General features: G+C 43.7%; 1 protein-coding gene across 5 annotated transcripts in view; it reads left to right on the forward strand.

Moving 5' to 3' along the window:
- The window catches only part of tbck (TBC1 domain containing kinase), a 223,558-nt gene that overhangs the window by 47,963 nt on the left and 157,147 nt on the right, over window positions 1-18,448 (forward strand). For all 5 annotated transcript variants that reach the window (XM_070872609.1, XM_070872627.1, XM_070872618.1 and 2 more), the window contains exons 7-11: window positions 7,327-7,387; window positions 7,468-7,529; window positions 11,068-11,129; window positions 14,095-14,243; window positions 17,849-17,987. In XM_070872609.1, the coding sequence (XP_070728710.1) occupies window positions 7,327-7,387; window positions 7,468-7,529; window positions 11,068-11,129; window positions 14,095-14,243; window positions 17,849-17,987 (473 nt within the window). The remainder of the gene's footprint in view (window positions 1-7,326; window positions 7,388-7,467; window positions 7,530-11,067; window positions 11,130-14,094; window positions 14,244-17,848; window positions 17,988-18,448) is intronic.

Here is an 18,448-nt window from a genome sequence, read left to right on the forward strand (position 1 = left end):
CTTCCATCCAAAAATTATTCTTCTTCTTGGGCAGTCCCTCAGAGTCAAGGATAACTTGCTTCCACACTAATATAAGTTATCAGATGGCTGATGAGTCCAATGCGGGACCAACTGTCTCTGTCACAGGTGGGGCAGACGGTGGTTGGAGGGACGGGTGGGTGGGGTGCTTGGGTTGTCGTGCGCTCCTTCCGCTGTTTGTACTTGGCTTCCGTTTGCTCCTGGCGAAGAGACTCGGTTTTTTTCGGCGCCTTCCCTGATGCTTCTCCATTTTGAACGGTCTTGGGCCGGGGATTCCCAGGTGTCGGTGGGGATGTTGCACTTTTTCAAGGAGGCTTTGAGGGTGTTCTTGAAGTGTTTCCTCTGCCCACCTGGGGCTCCCTTGCCGTGTCGGAGCTCTGAGTAGAGCGCTTGTTTTGGGAATCGAGTATCAGGCATGCGGACGATGCGGCCCATCCATCGGAGCTGATCGAACGTGGTCAATGTTTCGATGCTGGGGATGTTGGCCGGAGCGAGAACACTGAAGTTGGTGCGCCTATCCTGCCAATGGATGTTCAGGATCTTGCGGAGGTAGCATTGGTGGAACTTCTCCCATCCAAAATAACCCCCGCTTAGAAACTGTCCTTTATCGCATGCACCCGCAGCTCTGAATAGACTCTGTATGTTGGTGGGAAGGAACCCATTTGAATGACCTATCTGGCAAGGCTGTGTGCAGCCAGCCAGCTGCTATTATACTGAGTGGGAATACCATCCTTTGCAGTCCTGGATGCTGATCCAATGCACAAATACAAAAGAGGTGTGGGTGGGGAAAGGCAATTGGCAGTTTGGATGGCGGAAGGAGTGGGGAGAGACCCTCCATCAGGGTAAATTGCAGGGGGGAGGTGAGGGTGGTGTCCTCGGCCTCCATGTCGAGCTGTTCTTTCTCTCTTCAGAGCTGGTCGATCTTCTGTGCTTTTGCCAGCATTTTCTGTTTAATTCTCAAGCCAGGTTTGATTTCATAAGCCAGGTTTGATTTCATAAGCCAGGCACACACCAACACTGTCTGGGCTGAACAGATGTTTCCGTGTATAATTTTCTATGTAATCTTGTCCAGCACCGTTAAAACGACTGGCCATTTAGCTCAATGCACTTTGTGGGAATCTTGCAATGTACAAATTGCCAACCACACAACGACAGTAACTAAACTTCAAAGGTTCCTATTTGGCTTTAGGACACCCTAAGGACGTGAAAGGCACTCGGCTGTGGCTCAGTAGTTAGCACACTCGCCTCTTGAGTCAGAAAGTTGAGGGTTTAAGTCCTACTCCAGTGACTTGAGCACACAAAAATCTAGGCTGACACTCCAGTGCTGTGCTGAGGGAACATTCCACTGTCGGAGATGCCGTCTTTTGGATGAGACGTTAAACCGAGGCCCCGTCTGCTCTCTCAAGTGGAGGTAAAAGATCCCATGGCACTATTTCGAAGAAGACCAGGGGAGTTATTCCCGGTGTCTTGGCCAATATTTATCCCTCAATCAAAATAACCAAATTTAAACTGATTATCTGGTCTTTATCACATTGCTGTTTGTGGGAGCTTGCTGTGCATTTCCTACATTACAACAGTGACGACACTCCAAAAGTTTGTTCTTTCTGTATCAGAGGCATTTGGTGAAATCTCATTCCAGTTCAACTGGGGAACAATGGGCTCAATTTTGGCCAGGGCTGTTGCTCTGTTTTTTTTGGAGTAGGCTGCTTTTTCTGGCGTAACTTAAAAATCCCCAGTTTCCCCAATCAGTTTGCACTAGTGTAACTCACCTTAGTTACGTTTCATTTTGGTTCGTTTTTTTTCTCTTAAAAGTAGGTGTTACCAGCCACCTACGCCAGTTGTGCCCATTTAGGCAACTTTGGCCAGCTAATAGTTACTCCATTTCTACTCAGGCCAGCGTATGTGATCATTTGAAAAAACCCTTGCGGAGAGATAAAGAAATTGGCGCAGATAAGTACATCGGAGGCCATTCGGCCTGAGATAGGGCGGGAAGCGGAGAGGGCCTGGACCTGAACCAACCAAGCTCTACCCTTAGTAGTTTTTGTTTGCAAACATTGCTAACAATTCTATAAGAAATAAAAAGTTAAAGTCCTACCTTCATCTTCAAACTGCAATTCACCTTTCTGCACTTGGCCCGGTAAGGCAGCGGGCCGGTGCGGGAGGCCACTCGGCCTGGACGAGGGGCGCGACAACGCACCAGGAGGCCACTCTGCCTGAGCTCGGGGCAGGAGCGAGTGAAGCGGCCAGCATCGGGATTCAACGGAGAGGCTGCAAGCAAATCAACGGAGAGGCTGGAGCGGGGGCCGGGGCGGGGCTGGCGGTGGGAGTGGGGGGGGGGCTGGGGTGGTGGTGAGGGAAGAGGGAGGGAGGGAGGGAGGGAGCTGGCAAGCATCGGGGACCACAGAGAGGGAGAGGCTGCAATTCTAGATAACAGCAGTAAACACAGTTGAATAAATCAACAGGGAACTTTGATTCAGTACAAGTAGAAGTGGCTTTTCATTTCCATTACAGAGCTATATCCGAACGCGAACATGTGATACCCTCCCCGCCACCCCGTAAATATCAGGGCCTTTATCTCACAATCACTGTATTTCAGACACTTCTCATTTTGCAAGGTGTAGTTTATGAAAAGTGCATATTGACCAGAATTCTGAATTATTCGTGCTCTGAGAAATGAGTGAAAACAGAAAATCTAGTATCTTCTGTTGGATGAATTACTTGTAAGAATAAACCCGAGTGAATTGCTGAACAACAAGAAAGCAAGATATTCTACCTCAGAAATTCGGGCGCGAAGACACAAGCAGCTCTTTAATGGCCGATTGCCAACCCTCAGACTCACAGCACTACTGCGCATGCGCAGACATCACTTTTCTCCCCTGCGCACGTGCAGACGATCCGGCACATTTTCCAGTGCAGAACGCAGGCTCCACCCCCCGAGTCAACTGACCACGCTGCGCGACTGCAGTGTAGAGGCCAGACAGCGGCCAAAGTTGCAACATTTTTTTTCCGGCGCATCTCCGAACGTACATAAGCGGCTCAACCGCGGTAAGTGCGCTGAAAAACGGCCCAATGTAACTGGCACAGAATTAGGATAATACAATGTGCAGATGGGAAGTTTCTTGTTTATCTTGGCAATTTATAAAAATAGAAACAATTTTTTTTTTTCCTTTGCCAAAAGTTAATCTCCCGGCTCGAAGTATCAGAACTGTCTCCCTTATCTAATGATCGAATAGGGAAAAAAATTCACATTTAATCCATAAAACATTTGGAGTTCTTGCAATCATCTTCCTTGGCTCATTAGTTTCATTTTGTTGACCCCTCATGTAACCATGGTGACCGACTTGAGGCTTGAATGTAGATTATAGAAAAGAATGCTGAACAAATGCCAAATTACAATCAAAAACAATAACTATATGAAACAGAAGCCTTATTCTTAAAAGAATGTAACTGAGGCAACTGAGCAGCCATGTGGTAAAGATTACAGACAATTAGTGATGGAAACAGTTGTGACATGGAGGATATATTCTAACCACATGTGGTATACCAGCCCAAGATGGTTGGGTCTGAGGTTTGTCAATGCTACAAGCACTATCGCTCTATTGTTTTCTACATTTTTTTGATAATTGCCATTGTATCTTTTTAAAATTCTATACACCCTAATTCTACGTGAGCAAAACACAAATCATAAAAACACAAGGCCCCTTGGGCCTGCTCCACCATTCAATGAGATTATGGCTGATCTTCAACTCAATTCCACCTTCCCACCCAATCGCCATATCCCTTGGTTCCCCTCGAGTCCAAAAATCAATCTATGTCAGCCTTGAATGTACTCAACGACTCAACGTCCACAGCTCTTTGGGGCCGAGAATTCTAAAGATTCACAACCCTCTGAATGAAGAAGTTCCTCGTCTCAATCTTAAATGGCCGAGCCCTTGTCCTGAGACTGTGCCCCCTAGTTCTAGACTCGCCAGCCAAGGGAAGCAACCTCTCAGCATCTACCCTGTCAATCCCCCTCAGCAACCCCTCTCATTCTTCTAAACTCCAGAGAGTATAGCCCCAATCTATTCAATCTCCTCATAGGACAACACTCTCATCCCACCATGGGGCTTTTTGATGAAATTGCAGCACTGGAGCAGGCTGTTCATCTTATTATCCCATTGTTGGCTCTTCAACTAGAGTTATCTACTGTAATCCGAAAGCAAAATACTGCTGATGCTGGAAATCATCCGTTCTGATGACAACTTATCAAGCTGAAATGTTAACTCTGTTTCTCTCTCCATAGTTGCTGCCTGACCTGCTGAGTATTTCCAACATTGTCTGTTTTTATTACCTACTCTAATCCCATTTCCCTGCTCTTTCCTAGTGTACTTTTGTATTCTTTCCTTTTCAAAGACTTATCCAATACCCCATTGTATGATGATTTAGTTTTGCCTCAATAGCCACTTGTGGTGAAGCATTTCATATCCTACTAGCCCTTTCAGTGAAAAACTTTCTTTTAACTTCCCCTTTGTTCTTCTACTGATAATTCAGAATCTATGCCCTGATGTTACCAAATTCTTCAAATAATAGAAGTGACTTTCTCCTGTTTATCATTGCTCTACCTCTAGATGTCCATTCTCTCTGTGCTGTCAGACTGTCTGTCTGACAAGAAGTTTTGGATGAACTGCAGTTTCCTTCAGTTAAGCATTGTGAAGACTGAAGCCACTGTCTTCATATTCTTGCCACCGATTCCATCCCCCTAGCCGGCTGCTTTGTCCAGCTGAACTAGTCTATTGGCGGTCTCCACATACTATTCAACCCCGTGGTGAGCTTATGACACCATATCTTCTCCAACACTCAGTGCACCTACTTCTACCTGAGTAACATCGCCTGTCTCTGACCCTGCATCAGCCCTTCTGCTGCTGAAATCCTCGTTGTCCAATTCACACTCTGTTTCAATGCTCTCCTGGTTGGTCAGCCATCCTCCCATGAACATCAGCTCTTCCAAAACTCTGTTGCCCTTATTCTATCCTGCAGTAAGTCCCATTCACCCATCACCCATGCTGACCTGCAATGGCTCCTGATCCCGCAACGTCGTCAATTCTCAAATTAAAATTGTTATCCTCATATTTAATTCCCTTCATGGACCCACCCCTTCCTATCTCTGTAATCTCCTACAAACCCTTCTGACCCCTCCCTCCACCCTCCCCAAACTCTCTGTTCCTCCTCTTCTGGCCTTTCGTGCATCCATGCCTCCCTTTGCCCCACCATTGGTGGTCATGCTTTTAGCTGCCTAGGATCCATGCTCAGTAATTCATTCCATAAACCCCTCCACCTCCCCACTTCCCTCTCCTCCTATAAGACCCTTCCTAAAATCCACCTCTTCAATCAAGCCTTTGGTAATGGCTCCTAATATCCCTTTCTTTGCTTCGCGTTTATTAAATTCTAATTGTTTCTGTGACCGTGGGATGTTTTTCTATGTTAAAGGGGCTATATAAATGAAAGTTGATGATGATTATCCTCTCAAAACCTTTCATAACTTTGAAAACCTCTGTTGGATTAGTGCATAATCTTCTGTGTTCGAGGAAAATAAAATGCACAATATTTGAACCTTTCTTCACAGCTATAACCTCATTCCTAATACTGTTCAACTGGATCTTTTTTGTATCCTTTCCAAGACCTTAATATCCTTCCTATAATGGAATCTTTCCTATCTCTCTAATCTTCTCCAGCCCCACAACTCTCCCCCCCCCCCACCCCGCCCAGAGATGTCTGCGCTTCTCTAATTCTGCTTTCTTGAGCATCCCTGATTATAATCGCTCAACCATTGGTTGCCGTGCCTTCTGTTGCCTCGGCCCCAAGCTCTGGAACTCTCTGCCTAATCCTCTCCGCCTCTCTACCTCTCTTTCCTTCTTCAAGACGCTCCTTAAAACCTACCTCTTTGACCAAGCTTTTGGTCACTTGCGCTAATTTCTACTTGTGCGACTCGGTGTCAATGTTTTAACCTCATAATGCTCCTGTGAAGTACCTTGGGATCTTTCACTATGTTAAAGGTGCTATATAAATGCAAGTTGTTTTTGCCTAGAACTTGTATAAATTCAACATCACTTCCTTGATTTTGTATTCAACATGCTTTTGTTTTCAATACCTCTATTTATAAAATGCAGAATCCAATTTGCCTTTTCCAAGGCCTTTTCTACCTGTATTGCCACCTTTAAATGCAGCTGCACCCCAAGGTCTCTCTTTCCCTCCAGTCTTAAAATAGGTTATATTTTCTTTCTTTTCCCAAATGTATTACACACTAGTTGATCTCACATGGCATTACACACAGGAGACAAGATCAAGTATAGTGTTCAGGTTTATTCTGTCATACATTATGTCAGTATTATTATACTAAATTATAAATCCCTATGTCTGTAATTATCCTGGAAACTGTCTAGGTAAACTTGTCACATTGAAATCACACCCTCCTCTCTGGAGAAGCTGTACTGATGAGATAGTGCCATTACAGTGTGTCAAGTTTACATAAGCTGTTTCAATTATATTTGAAAAAAGTTGACTGGAAGTGTGCGCAGACACAAGATTTTGTAACATATTATAACTTTCACTGCACCTGCATTAATCTGCATCTGCCCATCCTGCCAATATGCCTGTTACTATCAAAGTCGCCTGCATTCTTCCCTGACTTAACTATGCTGCCTATGGCCAATGAAATCAAACCATGTGTGGTGCAACACTAGCAATAAATTAAAATGAATCAAAATGAATTCATGTCTGAATCTCTTTGTCTTTGTCACCTGGACAGTTCTATCTAGACTTCTTGTATTTAACATGGGTACGGTAGCATAGTGGTTATGTTACTGGGCTAGTAATCCAGAGGCCTGGACTAATGATCTGGGGGCATGAGCTCAAATCCCACCACGGCAGTTGAGAATTTAAATTCAGTTAATTAAATAAAATATAAAAAATCTGGACTAGAAAGCTGCTATCAGTAATGGTGACCATGAAACTATCGGTTGTCATAAAAACTCACTAATGGTTCACTAATGTCCTTTAGGAAAGGAAATCTGCTGGCCTATATGTGATTCCAGAGCAATGTGGTTGACTCTTAACTGGCCTAGCAAGCCACTCCGACTCAGTGGTATAAGGCGGCTCACCACCACCACCTCGAGGGCAATGAGGGATGGGCAATAAATGCTGGCCTTGCCAGTGGCGTTCACATCCAATGAATAAATAAAAAAATATCTCTTTTTTTTTAACAAGTCTAATGAAAATGAATTCTAAGACCAGGCACACTTAAAAACCCGTTTTCTTATTTGTTTTATTCAGGGTCGTAAACTGCTTCAGAACGTGGACATTTCTGAAAGTCTGAAATTTATCCTAAATCTAGGTAAGCTGCTTTTTGTGAAGCTTTGTGTTGATGGTGATCATGTTTCTCCACCCTGTGCTTACTCCTGGCTTATTTTGCAGATTGTGTGGATGACATCTTGACTGTAATATCAGAAGAGCACGGCTGCTTAGAGACTACCATGGTTTGCTATTGACTTTCCGTTTTGTAATGATTGCAACCTAGATATTAATGTATTTTTTTGTTTAGTTAATTGTACAATGTCATAATGAAAGTGTCATAAAATGATGGAGAGACTGGACCTCAGTCCAATATTCCTACTTGTTTTTTCCTCTAGGGTATTTCTCTCCTGTCTCCTCCACTTCTTTCCATGCAGCCATGCCACCTTTCATTTCTTCCCTCTTGGGTATTTTGTCCCACCACCTCCAGTCCATATCCCAACTATTCACAATTACTCTGTCTTCCTACTCTTCTTCCACTGTCATAGATGTGAATTCCTCTTGTATAAAGCCCATGGCCAGCTCTGTGTCTCTTTCTCCTTACAAGCAGCACCCGAACCCCATCCATCTCTCTTCCCGACCATCCTGCCTGGTGCACCTTGACTTTCAAAAGGCTTTCGACAAAGCTCCACGTGAAAGGCTATTAGTTAACCTCAACGTTCAGGAGGCTCAGGATGTCTTGGGAAAGGTTTAGAAACTTACCAAAGTGTAGCAGACCAGGGGCTGGATTTTCTACTTTACCGTTTTCGGAGCGAGAAATTTACCGCCCGATTAACGTTTGCGAGTAATGGATTAATTTGTGTCATTTGGGCTTCCTGTATCAGGACGCAGCGCAAAGGGAGGCGTTGTACTACTTCTGCAGCACAAAAAATGGAACCTCACCAACCAAAGTGCGGGGCCGGGAGTGCTCCAAGAGAGGCCTTGGGAGGGGGGGGGGGGGGAATTCACAAAAACATTCAAAAAACTTTGCCAACACCCTTACAACACACATCGCTACAAAAAAATAAAAGAATAAAAACTGCAATTTACCTTTTTTACAGTTTATTTAGCTCACCACCGCCGGCAGGGCTGGACTGCTGTGTTTTCCCTGGCGATCATCGCAGGGCGCGTTTCGTGTCATATGGGTCGGGTGCGAGTCGAAACTCGCAGCGGTATCGCAAGGAGAGCCATTGCACACCCGGTGCAGCTCTCCCTAAGCACCGCCGCAAAATCCGACCGGAGGATCACGACCCGCCGAAAAACAGCTGACCGCCCCATTTTTCGCCGCAGAGAGTCAAAAACCCGGGTCGCAAACGACCCAAAAATTCAACCCCATGAGTACATATTAGAAGTGTTATGTGGAGTGGGTGACTCCGGGTTTACTGATGAAACCACCGCTGTTTATAACTTACATAAATAGATTCAGAAACTCCATGCAAAATGGTCAAATTTGCAGATGATACCATCATCATCATCATCATCATCATCAAAAGTCCCTCGAAATCAAGGAAGACTTGTTTCCACTCTAAAAATGAGTTCTCGGGTGACAGTCCAATCCGGGAATTACAGTCTCTAGTCACAGGTGGGACAAACAGTCGTCGAAGGAAAGGGTGGGTGGGGAGTCTGGTTTGCTGCATGTTCCTTCCATTGCCTGCGCTTGTCCTCCGCATGCTCTTGGCGACGAGACTCGAGGTGCTCAGCGCCCGCCCGAATGCTCTTCCTCCACTTAGGACGGTCTTGGGCCAGGGACTCCCAGGTGCCGGTGGAGATATTGCATTTTATCAAGGAGGCTTTAAGGGTGTCCTTGAAACATTTCCTCTTCGCACCTGGGGCTTGCTTGTCGTGTAGGAGTTCCGAATAGAGCACTTGTTTTGGGAGTCTCTTATCGGAAATGTGTCGGAAACTCCAGTATGGTACTGAGGGAGTGCTGCACTGTCAGAGGTGCTGTCTTTCAGATGAGAGATTTAACCGAGGCCCCGTCAGCTCTTTCAAGTGGACATAAAAGATCCCATGACACTATTTTGAGCCAGGGACTCCCAGGTGCCGGTGGAGATATTGCATTTTATCAAGGAGGCTTTAAGGGTGTCCTTGAAACATTTCCTCTGCGCACCTGGGGCTTGCTTGTCGTGTAGGAGTTCCGAATAGAGCACTTGTTTTGGGAGTCTCTTATCGGAAATGCGTCGGAAACTCCAGTATGGTACTGAGGGAGTGCTGCACTGTCAGAGGTGCTGTCTTTCAGATGAGACATTTAACCGAGGCCCCGTCAGCTCTTCCAAGTGGACATAAAAGATCCCATGACACTATTTTGAAGAAGAGCAGTGGTGCCCTGGCCAATATTTATCCCTCAATCAACATAACAAAAAAAAACAGATTATCTGGTCATTATCACATTGCTGTTATTGTGGGAGCTTGCTTGTGTGGCAATTGGCTGCTGCGTTTCCTACATTACAACAGTGACGACACTCCAAAACTACTTTATTGGCTGTAAAGCGTTTTCAGATGTCTGGTGGTCGTGAAAGGAGCTATGCTATATAAATCTTTCTTTCTAAGTGTTGCATTTAAGAAGCCACAGGCTGCAGTTAGTGAGACAGAGGAAGAGTTTGAAGTATTATTTGGCCAAGCGTTGAAGAAGTGTGTTAAACAGATGGGTGCTAGATAGATCAGTTTGGTGTAATGTGGCTCACACTCCACTTCAAACTGAGAGAGTCAACCAACTCAGCTCAAACTCAGTAAGCCAGGATGGATCCTATTCATTTTGAGAATAGCAGAGGATGATTTTGTTTTGAAACCCACACCTCAAAGAGGAATGGTAGTCAGTGTTACTAACAGAACAATTGGCAAATCACGGAATGGGGAAGAAGTCTGAGGGACAGCCCTTCCACTTATTGAAACACGGAGAAAGACAAAGCAACAGATAGGAAATTAGTCAAGTTTTTAAAGCAGGAGCCTGCTCGATGCAGGCCTTGGCCTGGAGATAGAAGCTAAAGTGAAAGTAATTCAGCTGTTATAGTTCAAAGTTGTCTAGAAAAAAGCTAATTCAACAGCAAGTTGGTTAACCCATAAAAAGGACTTGGCTTATTATTTTTCCTCATTTTTCAAGGAGTGCAGTGAAAATTGAATAGACGAGGTTTTGTTTACACCTTTGCTCTATATGTTCACTTGCTTTCTGTAAAATAAAGCAGTTTGACAATCTGGCTTTGTCTCATAAGAAATAGGAGCAGGAGTAGGCTATTAAATGTCTTAAATATATCCAACAGCTGAACATCCACAGCTCTCTGGTGTAGAGTTCCAAAGATTCACATCCTTTGAGTGAAGACATTTCTCCTAATCTCAGTCCTAAATGACCGACCCCCTTATTCTGAGACCGTGTTTCCTAAAGTGTTTTTCAATCCACCTACTGAAAGACTGGAGAAAGAGACATGAAGTTATGCATGGAAGATAAGATACCCAGTTTAGATGACAAGGGATCCATTGTTACACTCCTGGATTACACCATTGTATGATGATATTGGGCAGTAGGGACGCACACCTAAATGTAAGACATTCTGATGGCTCGTAGGATTGACCAGACTCTCTGTACCCCAGCTCAGACCGATCTGAAATTTGCAACAATGATAAATTGCAAATTCGTATATCTCTAGTTCCATGAAATGAAGATACTGGCTTATTTATTTCCAGATATGGATTTGATTTTCCCTTTGTGTACTTGTTGGTAAATATAACTGCTGTTTCATCTTGTCAAAGGATTTACCCAATGATGTTCTAACACTGTTGAAAAAATGCCTGACCTTCCATCCGTCCAAAAGGTAAATGCTTTCGCAGCTTCAAAGCAAATTTCCAAATGCTGAATCTACATGAATTCTCTCAAAGCTAAAATAAAACGAGACTGGTTTTTCCACGCTTATTCTGATTTGGTGTGCGCATTATCCTTAAGTAAATGTTTCGGTCTAATTGGTACTCATCAAGGTGGGTGACTTTAGTGCTGGCAAAGAGGAGGTTTTCCTGTTTTGGTTACCCAGCATCCCAAGTCAGATGGTTAGTTGCAGCATGCAACGTCCTCTCCTCTACCTGTTGATGTGCCTTGGCTGCATTCTGAAAAGAACATCTCGTTGCTGCACCAGATATTTTCCATTTCCTACACAGGCCCCCCTCTAAAGTGAGACTAGCAATTAGGGACGGTTTTATACTGTGCCATTCAGAGCTAGCTTGAACCTACCTACAATGTATGCACCTGTGAGTATGCGCACAGGTTTGTAGAGCTGTTGACTCAAAATAGTTGTAGAGCTGTTGAAGAGGTGGGCACCGGAGGGACTGGAGTGCATCATCACCCCCGGCAACCAAATTTGAATTAAGTTGGTGGCCAAAATTCAATTTGTTTATTTGTCGGTTTTTGTGCCCCCTCTAATAAGAGGGCATTTGATTTTTGATTGATGGTTTTAACTAAAATAGTTGTAGGCCTGTTGATTGTGCCCTTAAGAAAGGGGCACTTGATTTAAAAGTTTTACACAAAATAGTTGTAGAGCTGTTGAGTTGGGAGTGGCTTAGCCAGTCACGTGATGTTCACAAGACTCAAAATAAAACCCCAGCCAGTTGGATTCAGGGGATCCACGATGAGGCAGGTGGATGTGAGCCTGGTGGATGAACTGGTATTGTGTAGTGTGATTGTTATGCAAAGAACCCACAAAGCAAATGCATTACAGTACCTAACTCGTATCTTGTAGAAATAGTCTCTTCTAATGTTTCTGAGTTTGAATACAAACAATTTTCCAAGCATGCCAGCTGAATTGCAAGTCACCTCTTCCTTGAGACTTTTTCCAGTATCTCTAATCAGCCACAGGTGGAACCTGGAATGATGGTCCTTTTACATTTTGATTGCTTTTTAAAAAAGAAATGTCCCCTCCCTTCAGTCAACATTTCTCTAACCAGGCTAAGATCAGAGTTTCCCTACTTGGTAAATTATGGGAAGAGAACTCCCATTCGGTGAAGCTATGTACTGCTCTGAAGTAGGAACAGCCAAAGTACTTTTTGGGGGGAAAATTGCAGTCAGAGGCTTCCTTCGACAAACGCCTCCAACCCGAAAAAATGTTCCGAAAATACCTGGTGGTCCCTGAGGAACGTAGGATTCCGGTCGGAGGGCTCCATTCACTGTGTAGCGTACGGGAACATGTCTTCCAGGTACGTATTCTTTTCCTGGAATCACGTGGGCCTGAATCATCAATGGACATCTAGTATTGATAATAATGAGAGCTCTGTTTGTACGAGCTCCCATGACTATCAATGAGAATACCCCCAAAAAACAAGAGACTTAATTAATTAACAAAACACCTCGCATATTTAAAATTAATTGAAATTGAATGTAATTAAATGTTTAAAAAAAAGTTTTAATTTGTTTTAATAGGGTTAAAAATAAACACCTTAATGGACAGGGTTTTTAATATAAAAATGAGTGATTAAATTTAATTTATTTACGTTTTAAAACTCTGATGCTGGTTAAAGTAGGGCCCTAAGCTCTGGAACTCCCTCCTTAAACCTCTCTATCTCTCTTTCCCCCTTTTCTTTAAACAAGCTTTTGGTCATCTGCCTTAATTTCTTCTTTTGTGGCTCGGTGTCAAATTTATCTCTTTTGTCTTGTAACACTGTTGTTAAGCACCTTGGGGCGTTTTACTACATTAAAGACGCTATATAAATAAAAGTTATTTTGCCTGAAATGCCGGTATCTGGGTTCCCACGGGCAGTCGCCTGAAAAGAAGAGAAAAGATGTGCACTTAACTTTTGCTCGGGCGCCCACCAACGATTGCGGCTTTAGGCCTCTTCTGCATGCGCATCGGAGCACGTGCATGTCTGAGCGGACGTAGAGCTGGAGCTGGAATCACGTGGGCCTGGACACCCAATCAAGGTAAAGTATTCTCATTCATAATAAAGGTCACGGGAACTCCGTAAATCGGAGTTCTCATTATTATGAATGATAACCTCTCCCCAACACCTAAACGCAAATAAAACATTTTAAAAACACCCCACATATTTAACATTGATTTAAATTAAAGTTAATAAATGTGTTTGAAAAAAATATATATTTTTCCGATTGATTTTTTTTAAAAGTTTTGTAATTAGGGTTTAAAATAAATGGGCAAGGCTTTTAACATAAAAATGTGTTAAATTTTATTTTTATATCTTTTTATATGTTTTAAAACTCATACGCTGGTAAAAGTAGGCTACGTACCTGCTTTTGCCAGGCGCAAGAGTTTTAAGGACATTCACTGGGAAAATAATGCAATCACGCACTGAAAAACGGCTTTTGCGATGTCTCCCCTGGTCCGTACACACTCCGTATAGACCCGGTGAGGCCGGAATTTCGGGTCCATTATTTTATTATTATACCTCTGCTTTTACCATGCATAAGAGTTTGAAGGACATTCACTGAGAAAGTATTGGGCAAATAGCCCGATGTCTGCCACGCAGATATCCTTCCTGTGAGGATGCATTCGATCTGTCAAAAGACATTTTGCCAGATCGCAAAAGCGAGAACTGGCATTTACAAGGTCTCTTCAGCTGCGTGCGCACATCGTATGCACCCAGCGACGCCGCAATTTTCGACCCAATGTACCTCTTTTATAAAATGTCCATTCCCAGAGGAAGGTTCTTCAAATTATACTTTCCTTCAGCTAATGAAATACTTGGGTAAGAAAACTACCCATTACCAATGTTATCATTCACTTATTGTGTTCCTGTTGGAGTAATGTCGATGTGTTTTGGAATCTGTTTGCATGGTAGGCCCACTCCAGCTGAACTCCTGCAAGACAGTTTATTCAGTGAAGTTTCTGCTTTGTACAAACCATTCCACAAACCTTACGGTCTCTTTTCATCCTCTCTGCGTTGTGCTGAACTGATCATTCCTGAGGACTTGGGGACATTCTGTAAAGGTAATGAAACTTTGGAAAGTATTTTTATACCAATGTTCTGTGTCGGCCAAGTTGGGTGATGTGTATTGGGGTGCAACCAGAGACGCCTGTGACATAGACTTGTAACACTGGTTGCTGGGAGCACATATAAAGCTTTGACGTTTTGTACTGGGTACCATAACACTACGATGCCAATGTAAGTTTCAGTAACCTTAGTTCATGAAGTGATAGTTACAGCTGAAGGAAACATTGAAGCAGTGACTCTGTCTCGGTGAGAGCTCCACATTTTGTATGCGTATGTAGTCGGTCTTGCGTTCCTGACATAAACATAGCACTCTGGGTTAAGTGCCATTGACTCTTGTGGTGCTGCCTTGTGGAGTACTGACAGTCTGGCGACATCTTCATGCTGTTGTGGAAACTGGGCTCCAGAGCTGAGCAGATCACCCTTATCGAGCACACTGGTCTACACAACTATGGACTGTACTGAATGCAGGAGAAGAGATTTCTTTTCCGTGCAACTGTCGAGTGGCATTCTGTCACTCAAGTTGGTGAGAGAAACGGGGCTGATGTTTCCTGAGTATGTCTAAGTTTGTACTAAGTTTTCTAGTCATGCTTACCACTTCATTGCCCAGAGTAGATGGGGTGTGATTTTCAAGCCTAGGTGCTGAGGGCTGGATTTTAGGCTTTTATGTTTTTGGGGCGATAATGGTGGCGGGGAGGGAAAGTTAGCGGCAGGAATAGTTTGCACTTTAGTATTTAAGTTTGGGTATCTGGGTCCTGCGTCAGGGAACACAGCACTAAGGAAGGCGTTGTACACCTCTCTCGGAGCAAGGATGGGAAGTGGACTAAAAAAAAACACGAACATTCTCAAAACATTGCCCACGCCAACACAAATTGCTAAAAAAACATTAAGAGAGAACGATGACACTTACCGTAGGAGTCCATTACTCACCTATCCACCGACGGGATCGTAGGACCGCCCTGCTTTCCCAGGCGGTCATTGTGGGCGCACTTCTGGGCGGAAGGGTCAGGCAGGAGCTCAAACTCGGACCCGAGGATCGTGGCGGGGCAATGGAGGCCCAGAAGCCCTCACTGCCACCATTGCTACCGCTCCAGCGCGAAACCCAGAGCACAGACCGGAAAATCCAGCCCTCGAGTGTTTATAACTGAACAGCATCTACAGCATTATACTCCACCTTTCTTCATCACAGTAGTGACCTAGTCTTACTAGGAAAGTTAATACTCGAGGAGGAAGAAAAGTTGAGGGCGGATTTTTTTATTCAAAATACTTTCCCCATTCTGTGTTGAAAATAATAGACTTGTTTGATGCTTTCATGCAAACACCAGGTGTATTGTCAGTAGAGAGACATTTAAAATAAAAACGGAAAATGCTGGTAATATTCAGCAAGTCAGGCAGCATCTGTAGAGAGAGGGAGGTAACATTTCAGGTCGTGACCTTTCGACACCAATTCTGAGGAAAAAGGAGGCATTTGATACTAAATGGAGTAGAAAAGGTTAATCCTGAGTAGTATTTTAAGTTGTAGTTTTGTGAAAGGATAAGCTAGATGAGGCTGTGTATGCCATAGCAAGTAACCAGTCAATGATGGATAAGGTACGTCATAGAATCTTATAGCACAGAAGGAGCTCATCGTGCCTGTGCCAGCTCTTTGAAAGAGGCAATCCAACTAGTCCCGCTCCCCTGCTCTTTCCCCATAGCCCTGCAAATTTTTCCTTTTCAGGTATATATCCAATTCACTTTTGAAAGATACTATTAAATCTGCTTCCATCACCCTTTCAAGCAGTGTATTCCAGATCATCATAACTCACTGTGTCGTAAAATCTCTTCTCATCTCCCCTCTGGTTTCTTTTTGCCAATTATCTAAAATTTGCATCGTCTAGTTAGCGACCCTCCCGCCAGTGAAGTTGTAAGGCTGAGTAGGTTTTTTTTTAGAATTTTGAATAATGTAATTTTACAGAACCTTTCCAAAAGTGACTAAGTGCATTGAGTAGAGTCCATCGCCGTTGGAAAGTTTTGCGCTTTCTCGTGTTCTTAAATCAGTTGGAAAAGCTTCAGAAACATAGGAACAGGGGTAGGCCATTAAGCCCCTCAAATCTGTTCCATCATTCAATTAGATAAAGGCATCTTAACTCCATCTACCCGCCTTGGTTCCATAACCCGTAATACGCTTGCCTAGCAAAAATCTATCTCAGTTTTCACATTTTCAATTGATTGTCTCCACAGCTTTTTAAGGGAGAGAGTTCTAGATTTCCACTACCCTTTGTGTGAAGAAGTGCTTTTTCACATCACCCCAGAATGTCATAGCTCTAATTTTAAGGTTATGCCTCCTTGTTCTGGACTCTCCCACCAAAGGAAATAGTTTCCATCGACCTTATCCGTTCCTCATCTTAAACACCTCAATTCGATCACCCCTTAATCTTCCATACTAAAGGGAAAATGAGCTCAGTCTATGGGCCCAAGTTTGTACCTCTGGTTAGGTGCGCCGACTTTGTACACGAAAAACATCGCCGAAAACTTACCTCGGTATTCTCCCCGCTCCTTGGAACATCGTAGGCCTTGGCATGGCGCAGCACAAGCAGTGGGGCGCGGAGCTAGGGCCGTGCTGGAGAAACACAGCCGGCATGGGGGCGGGGCTAGGGCCCAGCGCGTGTGAGAGTGCCGGCAGCGTTGCGCAATGGGCCAGTAACATTGGCAATCGGCCATTTTTCTTGCGTGTCTCCCGCCCCTAGCCCTGGCCGAAGGGCTTGCCGGTGCGGTGTGTCGTGCCCCGAAGGACTCTCCTGCTGCTTCTTGCGTGCCTCCCGCCCCTAGCCCTAGCCAAAGGGCTTGCTGGTGCTTGCTGCAGTTGACGAGATAGGACTTTTTATTTTTTAGTAATTTATTTTTCATTTATTATTGATGGTTTTTATGTTTCTTTAGTGTTGTTATGAAGGTATTTAGTGCTTTAAAAGATCCTCTCACTTCCCTCCCCCCCCCGCCCCCAATCTCTGGCTACCTACCTGATTTCTTAATTCACCGCAAGGTTTTTCTGTGCGGCCACAAGTGGCCACATACGCTGACCTAAGTTAGTTTGGAGTAACTTTTAGCTGTCTAAACTTGCTTAAATGGGAAAAACAGGTGTAAGTGGCTGGTAACGCCCCCTTTTGAAAAAAATTAAACTAAAAAAACAAACCTTACTAACTCACTTACACTGGAGCAAATTAAATGGGCAGAATTGCGATTTTTAAGATACTCCAAAAAAATCTAGTTGCTCCAAAAAAAAACAGAGCAACTCATGAGCAAACTTAACCTTTTTAGCCCAGGTATGGCTAAAGTGAGTACGAAAATGTCACACTGCCCAAAGTTCCCTCCAAAATCTGAGCTTCATGGTTAATTCTTTAATATTGTGGAAATCTTTATTTCTGTTGCTCTAGAAAACAGAATTATATCTTGAAGTAGTTTCTGTCATCAGCAATTTTGAGCATCTGGTGATTGAAATAGTGGCAAATGAGGGAATTGTACACGATGATTATGTAGAAATTTAAACTATCAAATTGTTAAGACCTACAATTGACAGATTTCCCTCAGATGCAGTATTATTTACCCTTTTGTTTTTTTTTTCCTGAAGGTGAAGGCGAAGACTATCTTTCGGAAAGATCTATTGATGAAGTCTATTATCTGTGGTGTTTGGCCGGAGGAGACTTGGAGAAGGAACTTACAATCAAAGGAATTATTCGCTCCAAACCGCCAATTTGCACGTTGTCAAAGTAAGTCAAAAGATAGCTCCAAGTCCGACCAACATCGTGTTTGTCAGTTAAGCGCTCTTTATAATACGGCAGAAACTGATCTGGCAATCACAGGTGAGGGGCATCATTTGATCAGTGTGATTGTGTAGAGAAGATTCCCTTTTATTTTGCCCCTTTCCCTCGACTCTTCAGTTGGGATGATTAAACTGAGTATTTTGTCCTTTTTATTTCCAAAAGCCCTTTCCAACCAATTTAAATTAATAACAGAAAATGTTGGAAATACTCAGCAGGTCAGGCAACATCTATGGAGAAAGAAACTATGGGCCCAAGTTTCCACATGATTCGCGCCTGATTTTTAGGAGCAACTGGTGGAGAACGGACTATTTTAGAAATCGCAATTCTCCAAATTTTTTTTTCTGCAGTTCTAGTCAGGTAGAACAGTTCTTGTTTAGAACAGAATTTTTTCTTCAAAAGGGGGTGTG

Source organism: Pristiophorus japonicus, chromosome 2, assembly GCF_044704955.1.
Source record: "Pristiophorus japonicus isolate sPriJap1 chromosome 2, sPriJap1.hap1, whole genome shotgun sequence".
NCBI classification, from domain to species: Eukaryota; Metazoa; Chordata; class Chondrichthyes; family Pristiophoridae; genus Pristiophorus; species Pristiophorus japonicus.